Source organism: Acipenser ruthenus, chromosome 1 (assembly GCF_902713425.1).
Source record: "Acipenser ruthenus chromosome 1, fAciRut3.2 maternal haplotype, whole genome shotgun sequence".
NCBI classification, from domain to species: Eukaryota; Metazoa; Chordata; class Actinopteri; order Acipenseriformes; family Acipenseridae; genus Acipenser; species Acipenser ruthenus.
In genome coordinates, this window is record NC_081189.1 from 63,361,607 (window position 1) to 63,387,155 (window position 25,549).

Below are 25,549 nucleotides of genomic sequence, written 5' to 3' on the forward strand. Positions count from 1 at the left end.
CAGGGGTGAGCTCTACGTGCCAATAGCCGCTCCGCAGGTCTAGGGAGCTGAACCAGGAGGACCCAGCGATGAGGTCCAGTGACTCATCGATGCAGGGGAGCGGGTAGGAGTCCATCCTGGTGACCGTGTTTAATCAGCGGTAGTCGACACAGAACAAGGGCAGCCTGCAGGATGGTTCCCGACTGGGTGGGGATTGACCAGTATCGATTTGATGTTTGACCATACCCGCCCGTCCTCCGGCCTGACCACAAAGAGGTGCTCAAACACTTGCGGTAAGGCGTGGAGTTGATCGCGCTCTCGTTCCTGGAGTCCCTCCTTGCTGCGCTGGTACACCCCCTCTATGGCATCACTGAGGCGGCTTCCTGCCATAGCTTGTCCTCTTGCACAAATAACAAATAGAGAATATTTAAATACCAGTACCTTGGAACTTTCAGTGATGTTGAAAGAGAAATCCCCTCAGAACTGCAGAATTAAACTAATCTATAATACTAGTAAGTATATACATGTCTGTTCTTGTTACATTTTCTTGTTGAGATTTCAACTGATTATACTGTGGTGAGGTAGTTTATAAAACATGATTTAGCGCTGAAAGAGTTAAACTATTTAATTGCACACAAGATGAAAGCAAAACTAAAACTACTGTAGGCTTGGATTTGGATTGTAAAATTAACATAGATTAGTATTTAAGAAGAAATAACTTGTGTTGATCACATCTTCGTCTGAGGGACTACGGGGAATATATAAAAGGAAGCTAAGTGGGACCAAGATTAAAAGGTGAACTGTTGGAGACATTAATTTGAATGTAACAATATATCTTAAAAGGTTGACAGTGAAGTGATATGGGATGGGTGAACAGGACTTGTGTTGTGTACCGGAGTCTGACGGGATTAAGGGCCATGTTCACAAAGTATTTACCACTGTCGACTTTCACCATTTATTTGACAAACTGATAACAGAATTAGTGAAGAAAAAAAAACAACTACGGTACATGAAGGAACTTTTAAAATAACCGCTTGTGATATTTGTTTGAAAATGTGTTCAGCAACATTTGTTTGAAAAAAACAATAAAGAAAACAGTATTCCTAATAATTTATTGATGTAATATACAGATTGAAACGGAGATAGAGGTTGATTAATTAACTTTCCAACAGACCTGTGTATAAGAAGTTTAGTTCAGTACTGTATTTAATACAGTCGGCGCCAACTAATCGGGATAATGATAATCGGGATTGCTGCTTAAATGGGATACAACTCTGGGAGACGGTTCTTCCATTGGTATTTATGTCGTTTTATTGGGATAAAGTATTTTCAAATGATGAACGGAGATCGCAGCAAGACAGGTCGCGTAACACCACCTGGAAGTTGGTTAATTATTCCCGGTTCCTTATTTGCGATGTAGTTGACAAAACAGCGTGTCGTTTTTCTGTGTGTTTTAACTCACTTACACATCTTGCTCAATTAATATATTGCCACTATTTAAAAAATAATCGCTCCTTCTTTAAAAAAAAACAAACGAAAATATTAATAACAAATCTGTATCAGCAGCATAGCGGCTTGTTTCGCCCCATTAACCCACCTAGACGCCTTGCTCACTAAATATCGAGGTATCCCTAGATAGCCCATTATAACCTATACAGAACACACACATGGGGGCACGTCATTGGATGACCCATTTACTCCCCTTAGACGGCTTGTTCACTAAAATCGTTAGTGTTTTTGAAAAGAGCAGATGATAACCTATCTAGGGATACCTTGATATTTAGTGAGCAAGCCGTCTAAGGGGGGTAAATGGGGCATCAAAAGACGTGCCCCCATGCGTTCTGTATAGTTTATGATGGGCTACATTTTGGGGTGCTGCTGGTGGGGTACGGCTTGCTCACTGAAATCTTTAGTGTTTTTGCAAAGAGGGAGTGATAACCTATCTAGAGATAGCTGGATATTTAGAGAGCAAGCCGTCTAAGGGGGGTAAATGGGGCATCAAAAGACGTGCCCCCGTGCGTTCTGTATTGGTTATAATGGGCTACACTTTGGGGTGCTGCTGCTCGTGGGGTACGGCTTGCTCACTAAAATTGTTAGTGTTTTTGCAAAGAGGAGACGATAACCTATCTAGGGATACCTCGATATTTAGTGAGCAAGGCGTCTAAGGGGGTAAATGGGGCAAAACAAGCGGGTAATATAGGGTACCGCTATGCTGCTGATACAGATTTGTTATTAATATTTTCGTTTTTTTTTTTAAAGAAGTGATTATTTTTTAAATAGTGGCAATATATTAATTGAGCAAGATGTGTAAGTGAGTTAAAACACACAGAAAAAACGACACGCTGCTTTGTCAACTACATCGCAAATAAGGAACCTGGAATAAGTAACCAACTTCCAGGTGGTTCGCGTAACACAGTGCAATGAGTAAGTACCTATGATTTGCGTAAATTGCGTAAACTACGTTGAACTCTTGCAGAAGGAGGAGTCTCCCTGTGGTTCCTCAGGCTGCTGTTGGCGTGTCAACATCGCTGGTGCGATTATTTTGTTTAGGATAAAAAAAAAATTGACTTATATTTAAAATTATGTATTTAACATTTAATCATAATTTGATAAGATTTCACTCTTTTTTTTCATTGAGAATCAGGTCGTCTCAGCTGCCTCTTGTTTAATTGAGACAGTTATTTGGGATATTTTTTTTCCTTTTCCCGAATTGTCCCAATAAAGCGGTGCCGACTGTACTTAACGTTGTTGGTGATAAAGGACAATCCGGAGTCTGAATGAAGGGGTGTTGAGAGGACACCATTGTTGTCATACTAGCCTTAATGCAAAAAAGTATAAAAAACATAATGTTATAAACATATAATTTACTATTAGGACAGCACTCCAAAACCTGACAATTGGAACTGGCACTGTGTCTTCTGCGCCTGATTTAACAAATGCAACTTTTATTTTGGAAACTCAAAGGTTACATCCAGCTCCTCCCTCTAGAAATCCTGAGAAGACCCAATGGAGCCAATTGTTAGCTACAAATATAATACGGCTTACCCAAGCATTGGCAAGTGTATTATAATTAACAACAAGAACTTTCTGCAAAAGACAGGTACTGTATGTGTCCCTACCATGCAAAGCTAACAATCTAAGTGTGTGTCCTCAGTTTCTGCTACATGGATATAAAACTGAAATAAATTGTACTTTTTTTTATAACAATACATACTGTATTTGTTTGCTTTTGTATTGAGCTATCGATCTAGCAGCTGTCTGAAAAACAAAGTATCAGAACAAAGTACAAGAGTTTTTTTTTTGTATAAGACTAAAGTGATTTAAAATTATTTTAAATATTGGTTATCTCTCCTTTAAAGAATTTATAAGCTTTAAAGATGAATTGACTTGTGTTGAATTGATCATTCCGATTTACTGATTCATAAATTAAAAGGAAATATCTCAATCAAAACCCCAATGCAGGGATCACAATATCTATATGTTTCTAACAGGCATGTCTTCTCGGAAGGGAACGGAGAAAGATGGGGAAAATCTTAAGAAAACTTTTGAAGACTTGGGTTATAATGTCAAGGTCTTTAATGACCAGACTTGTAATCAGATTGAGAGCTGTTTACTAGCAGGTAACTGTTATTCAGCAGGACTCTATAGGAAGAAAATCCAGTACATCAGCTGAATCATTCAGCCTCAGTGTGAGGCAGAACAAATCAATCTAAAAAAAGATTGGCTAAAATGTTAAATAAGCAAGGACCTAGCAATAAATAATTCCAGGTGTAAATGCATGGCCCTTGGTTGGTTCCAGTGTAAACTGTAGAGAGGTGATATTAAGGCTCTATTATAAAGCAATTGGAAAAGCAAAGGACATTTTCCAGAAAGATTACAATGGCAAAAAAAACATGGTCCCTCTGTAAATGATAGTACTTTGATTTGGGAAGTACAGTATATTATATGCACCGGCCAAAGCATCCATCTTCAGTCTTCTACATAAATAGTGTGTATTTTCATTAAGGATACAAATGATATTTTCCAGTACATACCTGTATCCTTTTAATAAGAACATGTTGTCATGGACTACTTTTCAATCTCTGTCTTCCTTCTGTTTCAGTTGCCCAGGAAGACCACAGCAAAGAGGCCTCTTTTGTGTGCGCGCTGCTGAGCCACGGAGATGAAGGAGTGCTCTACGGAACGGACGGTTGTATCACAATGAAAAAACTGACCAACTGTTTTGGGGCAGACTACTGCGCAACACTGGTTGGAAAGCCAAAAATGTTTTTCATACAGGTATTGTTTTTAAGAGCTCACATGAAAAGCTGCTGGATTATGAAAATTGTTCAGGTTGATATTGCTCAAGACACAGAACCTACAGTGTAGTAATTTCTTGTGTTTAGGAAATCCAGAGCTATTTCTAGCTGTATTCATTTATATGTAGACTGTCTAACCTGTGCTTTGTTTATATTAATTGTTAACTGTCAGGCTTGCAGAGGATCCGGACTAGATGCAGGCATTGAAGCAGACAGTGCTGAAGATGAAACTCATTATAATGATTTCCCTAAAGAACCTGATTTCTTATTTGCGTATTCCACAGTGCCAGGTAAATATCAATCATATGTGCTAGTTTAATGAGAATTAATATACAACAAGCTCAGTTCAAACCAGGCAGTTTAATTTAATTTAGATTACATAAAAAGAAATGCAGTAAACAGTAGAACAAAATGCAAATTTTACTTATATAGTAAACACTACACTGAACTGCTAAATAAAGTTACAAACCACTGATTAACAGGATAATACAACAGTATGTTGTTATAGGGTTAGACTGGCTACTAATTTTACAGTTAAAAAAATTGTCAAATAGGCTGACTAGTTGCATCTTAAAACAAATATACAAAACAAAAACAAATAGCATATATATATATATATATATATATATATATATATATATATATATATATATATATAACAATTATCTATTTGAAAATGTCTGGTGCTCTATTTGTGAACATACTGTTTCTTAACAATGCTGTTTGTGCACTATACTTTAAAACTGTTTATTCGTTTTCTAAAATGTTAATGGGTTGCAACAGAAACAGCACTTTTGTTCATCTGAAACCACGTGCTTCACAATCACATTACCTGTGGTTAGTCAGCTATTCGGTGCAACCCCTATATTTCAAGGGTGTGTCTCCTCTCCTGTTAATTGTAAGGTTACTGTTGCAGGTTACTTTTCTTGGAGGAATACCGGCATGGGCTCCTGGTTTGTCCAATCCCTGTGCTGTGTTCTGGGAAAATATGGCAAGGAGCTGGAGCTTATGAAAATCCTCACACGTGTCAACTACAAGGTGGCACTGGGGTTTGAGTCCTGCTCAAACACTCCAGCCTTGAATGCTAAGAAACAGATACCATGTATTGCTTCCACACTAACTAATGAATTTTATTTCTAAAGTTTACAAATTTTGTTTTGCTAGAATGGAAACATCTGTTGGTAACCCATTGGTTCAAATAGTTTACTGTCTCTCCAGTCACAAGGAAAACTCAAAGAGAACACTTGTAAACCTGATGGATCATTATTAAACTGGTCATTTTTGTTCATACAAGATCTACACAAAATAATCTGAAAAAAAATAGAATGCTGCAAGGTAGTATGTGCACAGGGAATGTTGTTTTCTGCAAAGTAAATTATACGCAAAAAATGAACTTGTACAGTATTGTCAGTGTTTGGCACTGTTTGCAAAAAAACATTGTATAGAATAATGTTAGTGACCTCTGAGTAATTGTTGTATAATAAAACATTTTAATTGACAACATGACCTTTGTTTGTTTATTGGATTATTAATTACCCTTATCAGTATAATATTGCACATTTGGCCTTTGTCCTGTACTTGACCGTACAATGAAGGAAGACTGTAAAAAAATAAATAAATAAATAAATAAATAATAATAATAATAATAGTAATTACATTTATATTAAATTTGATTGGTTTAAGCAGAAGAACTCCATTAATTCACTTGCTGGATGAAAAAAAAAATGCATATACTAGAAATGCAATTCTAGCAGTAAAATAACCCAATATTCTAAAATAAGTCTGTGAGCTATTCTAATAAATCCAGTACAAACTAAAAATGAACAAAAACAAAGTATCGCACGGGGCATAACATTAAGAGAATGTCATATCAGAACAAATGGTTTGTAAATGTAGTAAAATGGATATGTGTAAATCATCGATATGTCCAGAGCTTAAAACAATGCAATGAAATTATTAATATTCATTGGACACCACCTGTAATGGAACTTGTTGAGAGAATCATAGAATACAGCTGGGTACCAACTGTAAAGACAACGGCTGAAAGCGAGTGGTAAGCATTATTAATACAAACATATCAAACCAACAGAAACAGAGTTTGATTTATATACTTTCGAAAGATGGCTTGTGACAGGCTGGTCAATATAATCAGGTATTAGTGATTGGTGTGCAGTTTTATTTATTTGTGCTTTCTTACTTTAAAAGCCAGAACAGAAAGTCGTTTGAAACAAAAGTAAAATAAAAATTGCCCCTCCCACTCCCCCCTCCCCCGGTATGGCAGGTGCTTAATCAGTTTCCCGTTGTTTATTAAGGTGTGTTCCTTTTGTAAAGTATTGGTCTCTTTGTTGACCTTTCTTTCAAGATACACAAGAAAGGAACAGTAAATTGTGACTCATAGCACACCTTACTCTATAGATCCAAAGTTCATTACAATTAACCCCAAGTAGTAGGTTACAAAGATGGCAATGGAAATCAATCTATAAATTTAAAATAATTGTAAAAAATCGTGTGGTAGAGTAGCATTGCAGTGAAGGCTGGCCAGCAGCAGAAATAGCAGAGCGGAAGAGTGCAGTTCAGTGCGGCTACGCACTTTTATGAAATAAAACAAAGATTTAAACAAACCGATCCAAAATACAAATCAAAACCCCACACCCAAGCACCGCAATCACAAGCACCAACATTTAAAAAAAAAACTTTTGCTCTCAGTCTTTTCCCTAAACTAAACGAACCCAAAACCACAAAGGATCTGACTCCTCTTTTAAACCTTGTGGCTGGGCTTAATTTATTATCAATTAATCAATTAAGACCCAGCCACATTCTGCACAGGGATTTTAACCTCACCCGTGCCAAACTTACATTCAAAGTATATCAAATATTATTTCAACAAAACACACAATATATACATTTTTAGAGACAGGGCTTCAGCCCCACCACACCATGTCAGCACGAAGCCTCGGAAAGGGTATCAGAGGGCTTGGCTTGTTTGTTTTGAGAGTAGTTCAAATCTTCTCTGTAAATCATTAACATGGAACAGAAATCCTTTTCCTGGATCATGGCAGATATCCTTATGAATAAGTGTAATAGTGCTTCGTAGCCTCTTTACTGTACATTTAAGCTGAGAAGTCAGAGGATACTATTGTTCTTTAGAAGCAACCGATGTGCTGGTATAAGGCTCCCTGAATATTCCTTGCACAAGCAGCATTGCATTTACTGGATTATTTGTAAAACAGCAGGGTAAGGGTTTTTTGTTTTTTTTTAATAGTACTCACTTGCTTTGTGTGGAATTAATAATAGTAATGTTTTAATTGATCGAAATGTACAAGAGTTGTTGGTGGTTAAGTGTTTGAAATTATTTTAGCACAGTAAAAGTTTATACCAAGAGATATGTAATTTGTCATTAATACATTAGGGTTTGAAAATCATGTTGCTGATTCTGGGAACTTAAAAAAAAGTTAGTACTTGGAATCTGATTGTGGGTCCCTAGTGATTTGGGTTTGCAATTTTGCAAAGTGACCACCTGCACTGTGCTTGACTGTAGCCAGTACCTACTTTTATTCTTCATGGTGCACGACCACTAGAATACACAAGCACCAACATTAAAAAAACAAAAGCAGAATACTGCATCAAAAAACATATTGAAATTAAAGATGACAAGACCATTTGCTAGTGATTGTTTTTCCTGTACGTTTTTATATGGCAGCCACCAGCATTTCATTGATACTGTGAGTGATGAACAAAACACCATGAATGAAGGCAAAAATACCTTGAGCTGTGAACAAAAAACAGAAGATCCTTGTACTTACCAGTACAACATGGACCATAAGAACATTGGGAAATGCATCATAATTAACAATGAGAATGTCCAAGGTGAGTGTTGATATTATTATTATTATTATTATTTATTTCTTATAGATTTGATATAGATTCCAGTATTACTTTTTTCTTCAGTACATCACTAAAAAAATAAATGATACCCAATTTATCAGTAGTAGTGTAGAATATAAAGAAATGCTTATTTGCCATTCAGTTTAATTATTATTATTATTATTAGTTTATTTAGCAGACACCTTTATCCAAGGCGACTTACAGAGACTAGGGTGTGTGAACTATGCATCAGCTGCAGAGTCACTTACAATTACGTCTCACCCGAAAGACAGAGCACAAGGAGGTTAAGTGACTTGCTCAGGGTCACACAATGAGTCAGTGGCTCCAAGATTCTTGGACAATATGATTCTGTTAAAATCTCTGTGCAAAACTGTGCTACGTCAAAAGCGGTTACTTGAGGTAATTTTATTTTCAAGTAAATTACCTGCACATTCAAATAACCACACAAATATTTTCAAAACAGTATTGTATTAAATTGTATGAATCAATTTTACACAACCTCATGCAAATACAAACCTGACTCAAACCTCATTTTTAGGTAACATGGACTACTTAGTTTAAAAGAACAATAATCCTACCCAGCCAACACTATCAGCAGACCAACAATACTCCATAAGCTGCACTGCTAAGAGCCTGCAACAAAGCACAGTAGACATGACATTCAAATTTTACAACTAAAGATTTCATGCAAGTGAAAAAAACTACTAATATCTCTACAATTCCTGTCTTTATGTTAATTATGTATATCGTTGTACAATGCTAGTGTTCTGTTTTGGGTAACTTCTAAGGCACGTTTAAACGGCATGGCACAGATGAAGATGCGAGAAAGTTGGAAGCTACCTTCGGAGCACTGGGGTTTAAGGTGGAGGTTGCGAAGGACCTTACAGCTAATAAAATGTATGAACTCCTAGAGACAGGTATATACAGAATATATCAACAATATCTGATGTTTATAATTAAAGACAACAGGCACTAAGTGGAAAATAGTAATTTAGTTTATCGGAAACTGAAAAATATTTTATCACAGCTGTAACTATCAGCTATCTAGTTTACAAGTACGCAATACATAACTCAGTTATTCCCACTGCTAAATAACTGAAGAAAGTGGCTACTGAATAGACATTTTATATGAAACTAATTGTTGAAAACAATCAGCTGTTCAAAACATTAATGATAGGAGCTATTTTTTTGCTACTCTCTAAATACTGCAATTCTGACAAACAGCAATGACTAAGAAATCTCAGACTTCTGGAACAAGCACTTGCTTTTACCACAATGTAACAGTGCAAGTCATGTTCTTACTGGAAAATAAGTTTACCAGAAGTACACATTAACATCACTTTACATGGCTGTGTCTTTTGTTTGATCCTAGTTGCCAAAGAGGACCACAGAGAACTGGCATGTTTTGCCTGTGTGCTTCTAAGCCATGGAAGAGAGGGGCACATTTCTGGAACAGATACAGAGATTAAAATAAGGCTGCTAGCCAGTCTCTTCACAGGTGAAAGGTGTCAAAGCTTGTTTGGGAAACCAAAACTGTTCTTTATACAGGTACAGTTGTGCTTAGCAGTATTCCACAAACACATACTCATATTACAAAATGTATAACAAAATGATGGGCTTTTTTATACACTTACCAGCAGCTGGGAAATGAGACAGTTCATTTTACAGTATGTGGGATTCATGACGTATAAAGGGAAGATACAAATAGCTTTCAGTGGTGTCAGTCTGACCCCAGCATTTAGAACCCATGCACTGGCTGAACTTTCATGATTTTCTGTTATGTGATTAAAACCGTTGTTGCTGTACCATGTTAACATTTTATGACATGTTTACCACCTCTCTTTTCATTCAACCAGCTCCTTTATTAGAAGTGGCTGACAATGGACATATAACCCAATGTCTTTTACCTGGCTGAAATAGTTTGCTATTGAAGCCTCATCCACAGTCTGTTTTTGTATAATGTAGACTTGTACACTATAGTCTTGAGAGAAGTCAGCACAAGAATTACCCAGATGGCACATTCATTATAACATATGGTGACAATTTGGCTCCATTTGCAAAGCTTCACTTGGTCTGTTTATGACAGTTCAACATGCCACAGTGAATTTTGGTCCTTCTAGTCCTGCATCACTAAAAGGAAAGACACAGGTAAAATGTATCTGTGTTAAAAAAATAAATAATTGTCCAAAATTGTCACAATTAACCTGTGGCCACCCTCTTCTAACATCCTTCTCATCTTACCAGGCCTGCAGGGGAAAGGAATACGATTCAGGCATTGAGACAGACTCAGCAATACAGGAAACCACTGAAATACATGAAACACCAGAAGCTGACTTCTTGTGTGTACATTCCACAGCTTCAGGTAGAGATATACAGTACAATGCTGGGGAAGTTACTTTTAAAAAGCAATCCCTTCATTACAAGTTACTAATAAAAAAAAAACTAGTTACAATATCTTATTACTTGGAATTATTTTACTGGTTACAGTTTGCAGGCACAGCAGCTGGACTGCAACTCGAAATGTTCTTTGAAGATCCAGCCATCAAACCCACTTGTTCTCTCCTGTGATACAATTTTCTATCAAAATGATGATATGAAAAGTGTGTTCATGTGAAATGCATAAGGTTTGACCTGCACTGCTGAAGCGCTTTCTGATTTCCATGTTATGCACTAACTGTAGTCCTTTTTTCTAAACGTAACCGAAAGTAACTACATTATTTTTTTACATAAAATATAATCCATTACCAAACTTAGTTATCTGTCTGAAATAGGAACCATTACAGTTACAAGATACTGAAAAATGTCATAAGATCACAGTAATGTGTTATTTGTAATGTGTTACTCCCCAACACTGAATATATGAGGGAACCCATCTGTACATTCTGTATGCTTCTGTTGTTTACTTGGAAGCACATGTTGGTGGACACACAGATGCTGCCTAATGTATGATACTTAATGAATGTGAACCGTATAGTGGTGAAGCTGGATAGAAGCAACCGAAGAAACAGGACCTTTTTGACGAGGCCTAATGAAAGTTTCACTTTCCCACTGGTTGGCAGGGGGATCTCCATAGCAGTTTTTAATACAAAGCTTTTAAAGAGTTTGGCAAGTCTCCATGCAGCAAGGACCCCTAGATGTATGTAAGTCTATTATACAGTATACCCTGCAGACTAGCAACAGGGACTATTTTGGCTCACCCTTTCCTGGTCACTAATGTTTTGGTGAGCAGCTGCTTGGCAGGGGTGTTCTACATTTAGCTCTATGAGTATGTAAGACATGTCCTGTTTGCTGATCAGCCTAGAACCCTAGATACACTCATAACAAAGACCTGCTTTTCTTCTCAGTCAGTCTAGTTCAGGGGAGCTGAAATTGTATCAAAAATCCTAAATCTACTAAATCTACCAAACATTGTCATAGTTTGATGAACATAAGAAGAAGAGTATTTGGTTTCTTATTTAAAGTGTTTTGCATTTACTTCTTTCAGGATATTACTCTTGGAGAAACCAAGTTTCTGGTTCGGTTTTCATCGGGACCCTTTGTGAAATGCTAAACAAGCACTACAAGGAGCTTGAGCTAATGAAGATCCTCACAAGGGTTAATCATTCGGTGGCGATGCATTTTCAGTCTGCTACACCTGACGATCACTCCAATGCAAAAAAACAAATGCCATGTATTATGTCCAGGCTAACAAAGGAACTGTATTTTGTCAAATAAAACCACCCTTTCACAAATCAAAAATGCAATTACAGTAACAGTGATAGGATTACAATACTAAAAATATTTATTTTAAGTAACAATATATACAGTATGATACAAATATTAAATGACTGAAGTTTCCTTTATTTATTTTATATTTATATAAGTTTATCAAGGTAAATCTGTATGGTAATTTAGCAGTTTTCCCATGCTTTTTAAATGGTATACTTAACCATGCATTACCATACCTCTCTGGGCTTTATTACACTTTGCTATGCTTTTACTATGGTAAACTTTTATAAGGGAGTGCGTAGTTGGTTGGAATGCCTGTGCCTGGAGTGTCTGGGAGATCTAGAACAAAGCTGATTTACATTTTAATGAACAGACTGCTTTCGATGTTCTAACCTTGTCTGCTCTCTGTTTGTTTGTGAGTTCTCTGCATAGTGAGGCACAGCAATAGGATGAGTTTCCTCAGCAAGCTTGCCCCATAGAGTTCTGTAAATGTCTTTGACCCTACTGTTATATACAGTCACCTCCAAAATTATTGGCACCCTTGAGAAAAAAGATGAGAAAAAAAGACTGTATAAAATAAAGAATACCAGTACTGAGCTATATTGTAATTTTCCAACATGTGGAATATATTTGACTTTATTAATGATTCAATGGAATCAACCAAAAGTACACATTTCTCAAATTATAAATTTATTTTAAAAAAAAATGAAGTGTCACAATTATTGGCACCCTTGTTTTCAGTACATTGTGCACCCTCCCCTTGCAAGGATAACAGTACTGAGTCTTTTTCTATAATGTTTAATGAGATTGGAGAACACATTGGGAGGGATCTTAGACCATTCCTCCATACAGAATCTTTCCAGATCCTTGATATCCTTCGGTCTGCGCTTATGGACTGCCCTCTTCAATTGAAACCACAGGTTTTCAATGGGGTTCAAGTCCGGAGACTGAGATGGCCATTGCAAAATGTTGATTTTGTGGTCAATTAAGCATTTCTTTGTGGATTTTGATGTGTGCTTGGGGTCATTGTCTTGCTGGAAGACCCACTTGCGACCAAGTTTCAGCCTCCTGGCAGAGGCAACCAGGTTTTTGGCTAAAATGTCCTGGTACTGGGTAGAGTTCAGGATGCCATTGACCTTAACAAGGGCCCCAGGACCAGTGGAAGCAAAATAGCGCCATAACATCAAAGATCCACCACCATATTTTACAGTAGGTATGAGGTTCTTTTCTGCACATGCATCCTTCTTTTGACGCCAAACCCACCGCTGGTGTGCGTGGCCAAAGAGCTCTATTTTTGTCTCATCTTACCATAGCACCCAGTTCCAATCGAAGTGCCAATGCCGTTTAGCAAACTCCAGGTGCTTACGTTTGTTGGTTGCTCTCAGTAAAGGCTTTTTTCTGGCAACCCTTCCTAATAGCCTATTGGCATGGAGGTGGTGTCTAATTGTAGATTTGGAGACTTGGTGACCCCAAGATGCAACCACGTTCTGTAATTCTCCAACTGTGGCCCTTGGATTTCCCTTTGCCTCCCGAACCATCTGCCTCACTGTGCGTGGGGGCAAGATACACTTGCGTCCTCTACCAGGCAAGTTTACCACTGTTCAAGTGGTTTTGAACTTCTTAATTATTGCCCTAATAGTGGTATATTTAGTTTATTAGCTATTGTTTTGTACCCATTGCCTGATATATGAAGGTCAACAACCATTTGTCTCTTTTTATTTGTGAGTTCTTTGCCTTTCCCCATGGTGATGGATGAAAAATTGATTTCTTATGCGTGTTTACTTCATTTTGATAGCCCAGTGAAACAGGAACCCATGGAAGGCCACAATACAGTTCCTTAAGTCTGAGATGAATTTAAAGAAGTAGAATGTTAATGCAGATTTAATTTTGTTTGATTTTATTTATAAGAATCTTTAGGGGTGTCAGTAATTCTGACACCTATCTTTTTGAGAACATTTTTTATTGTTAATAAAAAAATTATAATTATTACTACGGTAGCTGTTTAAGTGGAATTTGCTGCCCTCTGCTGGTTATGTTGCTGTTGAACTATACCTCCATTCATTTCATTACTTTTAGTAGTGTAGATTAAAACCAAGAACACTAAGCCTATTGGCTCCCTACCCTGATATAGTGTTCCCTCACTATTTCATCATTTGCTCTTTCTTTCCAGTCGGCCATGTTGACAGTAAATTGTAAAAGTCCTATTTTTTTATGTATAGGGGACCTTCACTAATTCACTGTTTTTAATATTTCACATTATTTTGATATAGGTCAGATATATTCTATATTAAATAATGTGTAGCAAATTTGAACAGGACAAAACAAATACTGTTTTCCTGATCTTTTTAAATTGGACTTGTATTTTTGTGACAGTAGGTGTCAGTCAGTGCACACAGAACAATAAATAATCAGCCAAAGCACAGTTTGTATTGGTAACACTGCCTTGCACTATCATATTCATACCAGTCATTAAAAAAACAAAACATGGCCCTGCAGTAAATTATTGTGGAAAGAACTCCGTCATTGCTGGTTGAAAACTTGGCAGTGACAAACAGCATTACAAAGTACAGAAACATGTAAGATTTACAGACACAGCTGACCTTATTGAAGAGGCATTTAAAAAAAAAAACCTGCAATTTAAAGAGATTGCCCAACTATCAATCAAGTGATTTCTGTATACAATCTTTAGACACTGGACCACTGCCCCTAAAGTACAATATAATTCACAATGAGGTGACTACAGGATGTTTAGCATTTTCATCAGTGCTATGTAGGTCCAGATTGTATTGGATTGTATTCTATACTGTAGTCTATTAAGACTCATTACAGTTATCTTCCAGAGGCTCAGAGATCAATACATTGTTTGGTATCAGTGGTTGGAGGGTGCTCAAGATATTTACATTCTACTCAGAAGACAAGGGCATAGTGTTTATAATAATAATAATAATAATAATAATAATAATAATAATAATAATAATAATAATAATAATAACTAGTGATTCCCGAAACCCAAATACAGTGCTCCATCAATAATTTACAATTAGATAATTCACACATTTTGTTGATTCACGATGTTGACAGTAAATTACTATGTCAGATAGCAAAATAAAGAGGGAACACTGTTTCTTATTTGGCTGACAAAGAATATATTTTTTTTAAGTGTAATGTTTTCAGTTCTCTGAGTCTAACTCCTGTAGCAGCAGGGGAAACCCAACCAGCACCATATTAAATGGTGGTAAGTTGTTCTGTTAACTGTTTTACTATGTAAGCTGCATTTTGGCCAAGTTAAATGGCTTCATTTTTCTTTTGTAGGGATACATTTGTTTTTGGAACCCCACACACGTTCTGTTGTGAAGGATACACCACTGGAAGAGTAGAAAGGCCCATATCCATCAGAATGTGCTGTTGGGAAATGGAGCAATTCCAGGGCATTCTAAAGAGGTCTGCAAATTTCACTTTGCATTAAAGATAACCCCTGTAGGGGAGTAGTGCATCCCTGCCAACTCTCGAAATCCATTCCAGTCCAGGCCTTTATTGCAAACAGGACCTAATTAGAACAAAACCCTGACCTAAATGGGTCTCGAAGGCCTGAAGTTGTGCACCACCACTTTAGGATGATATATCTGCTGGGTTTAGAAATTTCAATAGCCAAGAGATATGGTATACTATTTAAACTTTGAATCATGCAGGCATAACTATAAAATGAAATAGACAAATGTAATTGTATAGTTTATATAAGATGGCAGGTCCCGTAATTCATATTGAATTCAAATTCAACTATATTGGTTGTATTTTACGCATATTCATATTGTAGCATGAGCTCCCCGAACCAACTGCTGCCCTAATGGTGAATATGATGCTCTAAAAGTAAAAAGTAAAACAAAATGTGTTGCTGACAGTATTGACCTGAGTCTCCTTCACCCCGCTACATCACATTTCAATTAAAGGGACAGATATACTTGCTGAATTTGCATTGATTGTTTATATACTCACTGATATTAAGTTTAAAGAAATCACTTAAATCCATCACTGCAAAAAATTCTGTTTTATGAGTGTTCAAAGTACAACAAACTTCAAAATGGAGCAAAGCTCTTTTAGACCAAAAACATGTCCACACTGATAAGAGTTGAGCTAAGGGTGCAAAGCAGTAATCATTGGACAGAAAGCTAAAATGGTTTTCCTGTTTTCTACATTCTCAAGATATTGTATTGCCATAGCCAAGGGGACACTAGTCTACATGTTGCTGGGAAATGTAGAATGAAATCTGTTGCTTCTACATTGTTGCTTCAAATTTCAGGGGACACAATTTTAGTATGTAAAATTGTAGATAAAATGTTGATAGACAATGTATTTCCGATCAAACATTTTATTTGTATTTTTTAGTGTCCACATCATTTTCACCAGCATTTTTTTTCAATATAATAATAATAAAAAAAACTGTATTCTTAAATATGTATATATAGGATTGTATGAATAATATTTACCATTACCCTCATCATTTATGTTCTGAATTTGTTATTTTTGGCTTGAATGTTTTTCTGTTTTATGACCACTGAAAACACAACTTTCAGAACTTAAATGTAACATACCGTTGCAGTTTAACATGAATCTAATGCTTCAGCATCGGTACCAAAACCGGCTTTTTTTTTTTTTTTTTTTTTGTAATTTCTAATATTAGACTATAATGCCAACATAGCATTATGTTTTAAACGTTTCAAGGAATATAATATTAATAATTTTGTCGACTTTAATGCCGCTCCACTACATCTTGTGGCGTTAACTGACATAGGCTATTGATCAACTACCAGGAATGGGCCTATACCACCTATAAAAGAAAAAAAAAATCGATAAAGAGAGTCTCCCTCACAATATCTAACACCGGCTTCGCAATCATTTTCTCCGCCATTTCTTTGTTTTTTTCGCCAGCGAAGAAGCTAGTCACATGACTTTTTACATCACTTTCATTGGCTGATTTATTCTATGATGTAATGTGGTTTCTACAAAATAAGCAGTCCTTTGATACAGTTGCCTGAAACTTGTAGCTTTCACGTCACTTTCTACAAAAAAAGTATCCCTTTCTACATTTTTCTAGCAACAAGTAGACTAGTGTCCCCTCGACTTTAGGAAAAGTCAAGGACAAGACGAAGTCAGCAATGACTCTCCAGTCTCATACCCTCTGTCCTATGTCTGTCTCCACTCAGTATCCTCTGGTTATGGTCTCTGTGGTGCTTTTAAAATAATAAAAATCATACATTATCTTTGGCAGCTCCTTTTAGTATTTTAAAACAGAGAAAATAGATACAATTCTTTCAACCTGTCTTCATAACTCATCCCTTTTAGCACTGGGATTTGTATGATTGCTTTTCGATGGACTCTCTCCAAAGCCGCACTGTCCTTCTTTGTAGTCTACACTTTTGACTAACCAAGAATTTATGAAAACAGCGCAAGGTCTTTCTCATAGCAGTCCTGGTCTAGTTCAGTAACAACAATATATTTCCAAGGAGCTTTATTGATTGTTAATGTGTTAGTAATAACAGGAATTACATGCAATTAAGCAGTAATATATTTTAATATAAAAACACTAAACCTAAATGTCAACTGAGCTACAAACTACTGCAATGCATATGAACTGTATTCTACTGAGAGGCACAAGCTATCATAATACTTGAAAAGAGGTGTGTCACATAGATTTGAATACAATTATAGTACAGGTTTATAAAATAATGGGAACAAATTAATATGACTTTCACTGGAATATAATGGAATAACATTTGGAGGAATTCATTGTATTTCACCAGCAGGCTTTATTTAAACAGTGCAACTGTATTTTCAAAGAAACCAAACAAAACTTCACTATTTAAATGTAGATTGAAAGCAGAGCAAATTCAAATTAATTTAATAACAGTTGCGAAATGCATTTAGTTTACATGAGGGCTCCCTCAAGGAGATACAGAAAAAGTGACTTTGCTAGTCATTTTTACTTGGTCTAGTCAGCTAACTATTATTATTGTCACACTCAAGAGGACAGTATTCAAACAAGTTTCACATTTTTCTAACTTGTCTGAATATTGTCCCTGTAAAAGTAACATATATTACCCACCCAGCAATAGGCATTCATTTTAAATACCTTGTTTGTTTGTTTGTTTGTTTGTTTGTTTGTTTGTTTTTTTTACATTAGTCCATAATAAAAATGAACAATAATATGAAACTGCTCAACACACTTCTCAATTGGATTCAGAACTGAAGATATACCCCCTGGGTATATAAAATGATATATTAAATATATAAAATGAGGCCTACTTGTAAGTACAATGTTGAAAAGTAATAATGAGGGTTTTGGCCTATATATATATATATATATATATATATATATATATATATATATATATATATATATATATATATATATATATATATATGCTATAATATAATTTTGAAAAATATTGGGCCTGCTGGGAATAAATTCAAAAATGTTATCAAAAACACTTTACATTTGTTAACATAGTTCTGTATCTGACACCCTGGGTTGAAGCTGACAACCAGGTATCCTTCAAGAAGCTGCTTGATGAGATTCTGGGATCAATAAACTACTACCAGCCAAACAAGCAAGATGGGCCAAATGGCCTCCTGTCGTTTATAACCGTTCTTATGTTCATATGTATCTGGGTGGTTAAATAAAGGCCACTTTAGAATGGCATAGCAGCAAAATAACACGATGAGAAGTAAAACCGAGGTCCTATTGCGAGTGATGCTGCAGCAGTTGTGATGCATAGTTCACCCCCTAGTCTCTGTAAATCGCTTTGGATAAAAAAAAAATGCTAAATGACTTATTAATAATAATAATAATAATAATAATAATAATAATAATAAGTAACCCCGTCTGTGGCACAGGTGGCCACAGGGAGGAATATGGGAGGGGGTCAACATCAACATCAAAGTAGTGTCAACATTGACCACGGCACGACACTGGTTTATTAACTTGACGTGTTTTTAAAGTAGGTAAGCTTTAACCTAATTGTTCTGCTGCCTGCTTCTGATATCCCTTATGTAAACATTTCACAGTTACATACTGTAACTACTCCTAAATTAAATAAATAGCAGAACACACGCGCGCGCACACACACACACACACACACACACACACATATATATCGTTTTAGAGTACTCTTACAGATCATTGACCAAAAAAAAAGAAAACATGTCATGTATTGCATGGGTTTACAAAAATTTCCAGAAGAATGCCGTTTAACTTTATTTAGAGCGTCCATCAGAATACATCTCACCAGATCTGATGCATACTTACGGTACAACCTCGAGCTAAGTTTGATACATTTCACCTGCTTTCCACAAAGAATGACATTTTTATGTGGCATTATTATGAATATAACGTGTTGTGTTAGTATCCTACATCATTGCACTAAATACAATATTAAAACTATGAAAATGCATCACTGCAATATACAGTAAACCTTGTTGAACCAGTGGCCAAAACAAAACAAGATTTTGGGGCTATTATTATCTCTGAAATCGAGTAAGACTTGTGCCTGCAGTAATGGATCACAAAGTAAAATAGTTCAATATGCACAGTACGAATTATTGCAAAATACATGCAGCAAGCACATACAAACCGTTGTGTGTTCAGTTGTTACAACAAACATTGCTGTGTCGAACAACCAGGTTGCCTCAGAAAGAATGACCTTTGAGTTTCTGCAACGACAAACCGCGGTCCCTTTCCTTAACCGTTGTGCACATACTGTAGCACAGCAGTGGTGGTGGAGGGAAGTGAAAATGAAATTCAGTTTACTAGACATGATGCAAGCAGATGTGTGGACCAATAAGATATTATATCAGACTTCCGTGCTTCTCAGATCTCTTGCACAACGCCCTCTAAAGGCGCAGGCTAACGCGAAACAAACAAAACGGGAGGGGATTTCCAGGCAGATCACAATTTCCTTTACTTGTTTTGCTTTCGATCTGGATTCTGAACACAACCAAATTAAGTTTTAGTTTTGTTACTGGACACCCAAAACTTTTTTTTTTTTTTTTTTTTTTTCAACAGTTCAACAGTTGCATAGAACCGAGTAGCCTTGGATAAAGAGAACTGACATTATTATCAGGTAACGACGGTTCTAATGTATTAAATATATATATATGCATGTATATATTATATATTATATATATATATTATATATATAATAAACAGGAAGTACTCTTAGCTAATAAGGTCAGTGATGTTTGAATCATGTGAAGCTGTAGTGGAGCTGTAGTTTAATTTCGCTTTTGGATTGAGACTGTTATGGTCCTACTGTACGCTGAAGTTTAATTTCACTTTTGTATTGAGACTAAATTATGCTCGTACTGTACTTGCGTACCACACAAGCTTGGGTTTCCTTAAATTGAAGAAGGAATGGGTTGTTTGTTTACAATAAAAATGGATTGTCTATATGCAGGGAGTGGCAGTGTGCTTTTCTATAAGGTAAATAAACATATTTAGCCTGTATGATTATTATGTCAACTTATTAACGTGCATTTTGAGAATGTATTATTTTGTTATTGTTATTTTCTTTCAAAGCCAGGGGTAAGTCATACTTGGGTGGTGTTAGTCAAGAGAATATATATATGACCTTTTTCTTTTTTTTTTTTTTTTACCATGTACAAATGATCAGACCGCAAGCCTTTATTTTTTTCCCTCGGCCAAGTTGATTTTCACCTCTTTAACAGTGCGATCTTGTAAACAATACATTTACAATTAACCACTGATTTGCCACAAAGAAAATATTGTATACAAATGCAGGTTTACATTCTGCCAGTTTTAAAAACTTTAAAATATGTTGCAGTTTACATGTTATCGAAATAGTCTTTTTTAAATGTTGTAATACGGACTTTGCACTCTCGCTGCCTCGGTTTCCTTTTCTCTTGCACCAGGGCTGAGTACATTTTCAACACAAGCGTGATATGACATTAGTGACAGCGCTCTCAGCCAACTACAGTTCCCCCCTGCAGAGACCGACCAGTCAACAACAGAGATTCTAGAATGAGGGCATAACTGCAGTCGACATGGTGCACATGTTGAACAAACTAGCACACATCTGTGAGGTACATTTTGTGCTGTTGCTAAGTCGTGCCAGAACTACAAAGTAGCAACAGACTAGCCGCCTTCAAGATAAGACTTACAGTAGCATGAGGACTCACAAGTACATTTTGTTGTTACATTTTTTTACTCGATTCTTTTACATTGTATTCGTTTACATTTTTTAAACTTTTGACATCACATACTTTCTATTGTTAGAATATGCGCAAAGAAAAATAATATGAAAAATGTGCATGTATAAATTGAGTCTGTTTTTTTAATTTTATATGTAACATGCACACAACTGTAGGCTAAGTTGCTTTTGCTGTTTACTTATGATGACCACCACTTCAGATAAGGTTTGGGGTCATTGAGTAATTTGCTCTCCAATTTAAACACTATGCTTGAAATGTATTTTGGGTGAGTAATATGTAACATTACCTTGACTACTTCCAATAAATACAGTACATAATGTAATGATAACCTACGAGGTATGCATTAACTACAATATTGCATTTTAACTGTAATGTTACTTTGAACTATTGATCAAAAACTTAGTTCCTACAATTAAAACTTCCATTCCTTATTTTCCACCTGAAAAAATCCAACGATGTCTTCTTTGCTGCCATTTGGTTCTGCCTTAATAATATTAATAATATAACAACAGTCCGAGAAGTTGTTCCACTCGGTGGGGTTATCTACTGCGTTCTCCGAGTCAACGTTGCGAGCCGACTGAAATTGATCAGCCAACCCTGTAAAATTGCATCGCAAAGCATAACACCCGATGTGCATGAAAAATCCAGTAGCAAATTGATCGCATCGGGCTTGTGTTCTACCTTTCCAAGTCGACAGACACACTCCCTAAGCAAATAAAGAAACGATTATATCGTATTCCTTATTGATCGCCTTGCTATAGCAACATAATGCATCCCGACTCCAAACTCAGAATATTGTATTTATTATACAGATTTGCCTTCCAAAAATTCGGTTGACAGATAAGTAGGTAAGGTTAAGGCGGCGCCGAGAAATCCTGAAGATCAAGTGTTCACCAGTCACAAACACTCATTACAAGTGACTTATTACACAGATTTATTGGTCACGTGTACCTGACAATTAGCAGGCAAGCTACAGTTAGCTGTCCCAACATTTCTATGATCCATTTTCTAGCTTCCGCATGCAGTTATATTCACAATTGACCATTGAGACACCGGGGACCAACGAGGCTTTATAACATAAGATGTTCAGCAAAATTGCTATGCGTTACGCATTAAATTGAAATGTCATACGTAATTCATATGTTTTAAATGTGTAAAACACGCAGTACGCAGCTTATCTAGGACTATATGTATTGCTTTCTAAACCGTGCGTATGCATATTCCAACGGAAAGTATGTGATTAACCAACATTGCATGAGAATGTTGGACTCACGCCACGAGACCACGCATGGGATCGTTTCCTTGTGTTAGAATGATGCTACAAACGCCTATTAAATCACTATAATCAATGCGATATGTAAATTAATAACATTCACCGGAGGTGTATGTTACTGATGCAAGTATTGTTGAAATTGCGATATTTGTCACATATAATTCTTTCATAAATAATTGCTGTTATATGCCAAATGTGCTGTTATTAATATTGTTATTAATATTTAGGCAGTAGTATGATATAAATGTTAGTTACCACCACCATGATTATTACTTAATAAGCAGCAGGTAATGTTTTTATGACTCCCTTGTAATTACAGCTCTTGGAAGTGTAGGCTATTAAGAAATACTTTTTTTCAATAAATTCTCATACGATAATATGTCAAAACATAATTTTAAAATGGCGGATCTCGCACTTCTGGAAGACTTTGCTAATGCTGTTTTTTTCTGCTGGAGAAAGTGTGTTTCGGGATCGATATGACTTATTCACAGCAAATACAGAAGAACGTTTGGCAAAGCTACTGATTTCACCGTGTAACAATTTTTTTTTTTTTTTTTTTGGTTCCTGGGTAGTAAGTGTTATTTCCTAATTGCTTATGCCTCAAAAGTATAGAAAATGGCTATTATTCCCACAAACTTTGCTTTTGTGACCAGGACAGTGATATTTTGAAATTTACCTATTTCCAATGAGAAAACGGGCGAATTTGTGTCTTTTCGTTCACATAAAGTCAGAAAAAAACAACATATGAATCCAAATTAACATGTATTTATACTAAAGTAATACAAAAATTACTACAAAAGATTTAGAAGTGAGTAGATTGTGAGAGATTATACTGTAAATCACTTTCACAAATCAGCCCCCATCATGTTCTCGTTATACTGTCCTTGGTAGCGGCGTTCAAAGTCCAGTATATCCTGGTGGAAGCGCTCGCCTTGCTCCTCCGAGTACGCTCCCATGTTCTCCTTGAATTTATCAAGATGAGCATCAAGGATATGGACTTTGAGGGACATCCTACAGCCCATTGTGCCGTAGTTCTTCACCAGAGTCTCAACCAGCTCCACATAGTTTTCGGCCTTGTGATTGCCCAGGAAGCCCCGAACCACTGCGACAAAGCTGTTCCAAGCCGCTTTCTCCTTACTAGTGAGCTTCTTGGGGAATTCATTGCACTCCAAGATCTTCTTTATCTGTGGTCCGACGAAGACACCGGCTTTGACCTTTGCCTCAGACAGCTTAGGGAAGAAGTCTTGAAGGTACTTGAAGGCTGCCGACTCCTTATCTAGAGCTCTGACAAATTGTTTCATAAGGCCCAATTTGATGTGCAGTGGTGGCATCAGCACCTTCTGGGGGTCACAGCCGTACTCATCATACTTCAAGCCGTCCAGCAAGGTCTTGATGCTGTTGTAATCCTCTTTGAGGTGCACCGAGTGAGCCAGGGGAAGAGACGGGTACTTGTTACCATTATGGAGCAGCACGGCTTTGAGGCTCCTGGATGAGCTGTCAGTGAAGGAGAGTATAATGAGAACATGATGGGAGACTACATTTGGGGGCTGATTCGTGAAAGTGATTTACAGTATAATCGTAAATCTCGAAAAACTACTCACTTCTAAATCTTTTGTGGTCATTTTTGTATTACTTTAGTATAAATACATGTTAATTTGGATTCATATGTTGTTTTTTTCTGACTTTATGTGAACGAAAAGACACAAATTCGCCCGTTTTCTCATTGGAAATAAGTAAATTTCAAAATATCACTGTCCTGGTCACAAAAGCAAAGTTTGTGGGGAATAATAGCCATTTTCTATACTTTTGAGGCATAAGCAATTAGGAAATAACACTTACTACCCAGGAACAAAAATTGTGTTACATAGTGTTTCCAAAGGCAGTCCTAATAGAATTGTGTGAGATGTTAGATCACAGGTTGCACGGACACACCAAGCACACACATCCCTCACATATTCAAGTTCTGTCTCCTATTACTGGCTTTCTGGCCTATGGTAGCTTTCAAAGGCAGATTGGAGACATAACTGGCAATTCTCAAACCTCTTTTAGCGCATTGATGCCTGGGGTTTTGGACTTAATCATTTAACCCTGTCCACAGTACATTCAATTTCCCTACATGGAAGAACAGCAGATTGGAGTAAAACGGTATTTACATTCAATTTCTAGGTTCGCCAATACGGTGCTATAGACTGTACTCATGTAGCAATTAAAGCACAATGAGTGAGTTCATTTAATTTTTTAAACAGATAACAGTGCCACTTCATTAATGTGCAGGTTATATCTGATGCCTGTCACCATCAACTAAATGTTGTGGTTAAATGCCCAGGTGGAACCCACAATTCATTTAGTCTTCAAAGCAAAGGTATCCCTCATAGCTAGTTACCGCCATGTATGTGACCTGTGTATTTTGTACCTGTTTGTGTGTGTGTGTGTATGTTAGATTAACACAGAATGCTGAATGTTACACAAACTTTTAACTCGTAGATTTTAGCCACCAAAAGGGTTTTACTTTGTACTGTAACATAGCATCTGTATAAGAGAATATGGTGTCAGGGAGGTTGCACTTTATCATATATTCCATGTTTTGTTGTTACATGGATATTTCTTGTAAAGAATATATTGGGCTGTGCCTCGTGGGTTTTTGTATCCTAACAACCCAGCCTTTTCATGTGTTATTACTTAGTTGCAGTGGATGTTCCTTAGAGGAGGCAAGGGAGGCAGTGCCTCCACAAAATTTACTGATTTCATGTTCATTCAATAAAAAAATAAAAAAAAAAATATTAAAAGGTTTGTATTTCACTTGATCCCATTTTTAAAACCCGGAATTAATTGCTATTCGCAGATTGAGCAGTATCTTCAAAATCTGTTCGGGAACTGTGCATTTGCTCAAAGCACATTTCGCAATTTGATTATATGGCTTTACTCAAAGACAGAAGAAGCTGTCTGTACTTTTCTGTTTCCTTCGCTTGTTTGGTATTTTCCATTTCGTATATGTCTAAAATTCAAGTACATTTTAACTTAAACCCTGGATTCAACAGCTATACTGACTCCTCAGAGGAGGCAAGTCTCCGTTATAAACTCCTATCTACTATTAACCACAGTGCTAGCAGTAGGAGATCATGTGATCTGAACATGTGTTTTAATTGGAGGCCAGAGAGTTTTTTTCCTCAGAGGAGATAAG

The 25,549-nt window shown here is 36.4% G+C and overlaps 3 protein-coding genes across 9 annotated transcripts in view; all 3 read left to right on the forward strand.

The window, feature by feature from the left end:
• Positions 1-630: 630 nt before the first annotated feature.
• Positions 631-5,771, forward strand: LOC117420663 (caspase-7-like). 2 transcript variants are annotated; one of them, XM_034034185.3, is made up of 6 exons: positions 631-774; positions 2,944-3,079; positions 3,471-3,599; positions 4,082-4,257; positions 4,450-4,567; positions 5,194-5,771. In XM_034034185.3, the coding sequence occupies exons 2-6, from the start codon at positions 2,986-2,988 to the stop codon at positions 5,415-5,417; spliced, it is 741 nt and encodes a 246-aa protein (XP_033890076.1). In that variant the 5' UTR covers positions 631-774; positions 2,944-2,985; the 3' UTR covers positions 5,418-5,771. The 2 variants fall into 2 exon arrangements, with proteins under 2 accessions (XP_033890076.1, XP_058883326.1); XM_059027343.1 differs by lacking the exon at positions 631-774 and adding an exon at positions 2,449-2,510.
• Positions 5,772-7,322: 1,551 nt separating this feature from the next.
• Positions 7,323-12,462, forward strand: LOC117420466 (caspase-7-like). Its single transcript, XM_034033911.3, has 6 exons — positions 7,323-7,511; positions 7,978-8,144; positions 8,951-9,079; positions 9,535-9,710; positions 10,407-10,524; positions 11,647-12,462. The coding sequence occupies exons 2-6, from the start codon at positions 8,021-8,023 to the stop codon at positions 11,874-11,876; spliced, it is 777 nt and encodes a 258-aa protein (XP_033889802.3). The 5' UTR covers positions 7,323-7,511; positions 7,978-8,020; the 3' UTR covers positions 11,877-12,462.
• Positions 12,463-19,778: 7,316 nt separating this feature from the next.
• Positions 19,779-25,549, forward strand: part of LOC117421245 (interferon regulatory factor 2-like) — a 45,924-nt gene continuing 40,153 nt past the window's right edge. For 2 of the 6 annotated variants that reach the window (XM_034035387.3, XM_034035388.3), the window contains exon 1: positions 19,779-19,987. Coding sequence is in view for 4 of the 6 variants with exons in the window: in XM_034035389.3 (XP_033891280.1) it covers positions 20,278-20,346 (69 nt within the window). In the remaining 2 variants the exon portion in view is untranslated. Of the gene's footprint in view, positions 19,988-20,156; positions 20,347-25,549 lie in introns of those variants that run through there. The other 4 variants (XM_034035383.3, XM_034035385.3, XM_034035389.3 and 1 more) reach the window with 3 other exon arrangements.

What these genes read in the sequence shown, in the direction of transcription:
- LOC117420466 (XM_034033911.3), top strand. Translation starts at nt 8,021, where the DNA reads ATGAATGAAGGCAAAAATACCTTGAGCTGTGAACAAAAAACAGAAGAT. An exon ending in GTATGAACTCCTAGAGACAG is followed by an intron (nt 9,080 to 9,534) that starts GTATATACAGAA and finishes GTTTGATCCTAG; the next exon opens with TTGCCAAAGAGGACCACAGA. An exon ending in TGTACATTCCACAGCTTCAG is followed by an intron (nt 10,525 to 11,646) that starts GTAGAGATATAC and finishes TACTTCTTTCAG; the next exon opens with GATATTACTCTTGGAGAAAC.
- LOC117420663 (XM_034034185.3), top strand. Translation starts at nt 2,986, where the DNA reads ATGGAGCCAATTGTTAGCTACAAATATAATACGGCTTACCCAAGCATT. An exon ending in GAACTTTCTGCAAAAGACAG is followed by an intron (nt 3,080 to 3,470) that starts GTACTGTATGTG and finishes TGTTTCTAACAG; the next exon opens with GCATGTCTTCTCGGAAGGGA. An exon ending in CAAAAATGTTTTTCATACAG is followed by an intron (nt 4,258 to 4,449) that starts GTATTGTTTTTA and finishes GTTAACTGTCAG; the next exon opens with GCTTGCAGAGGATCCGGACT.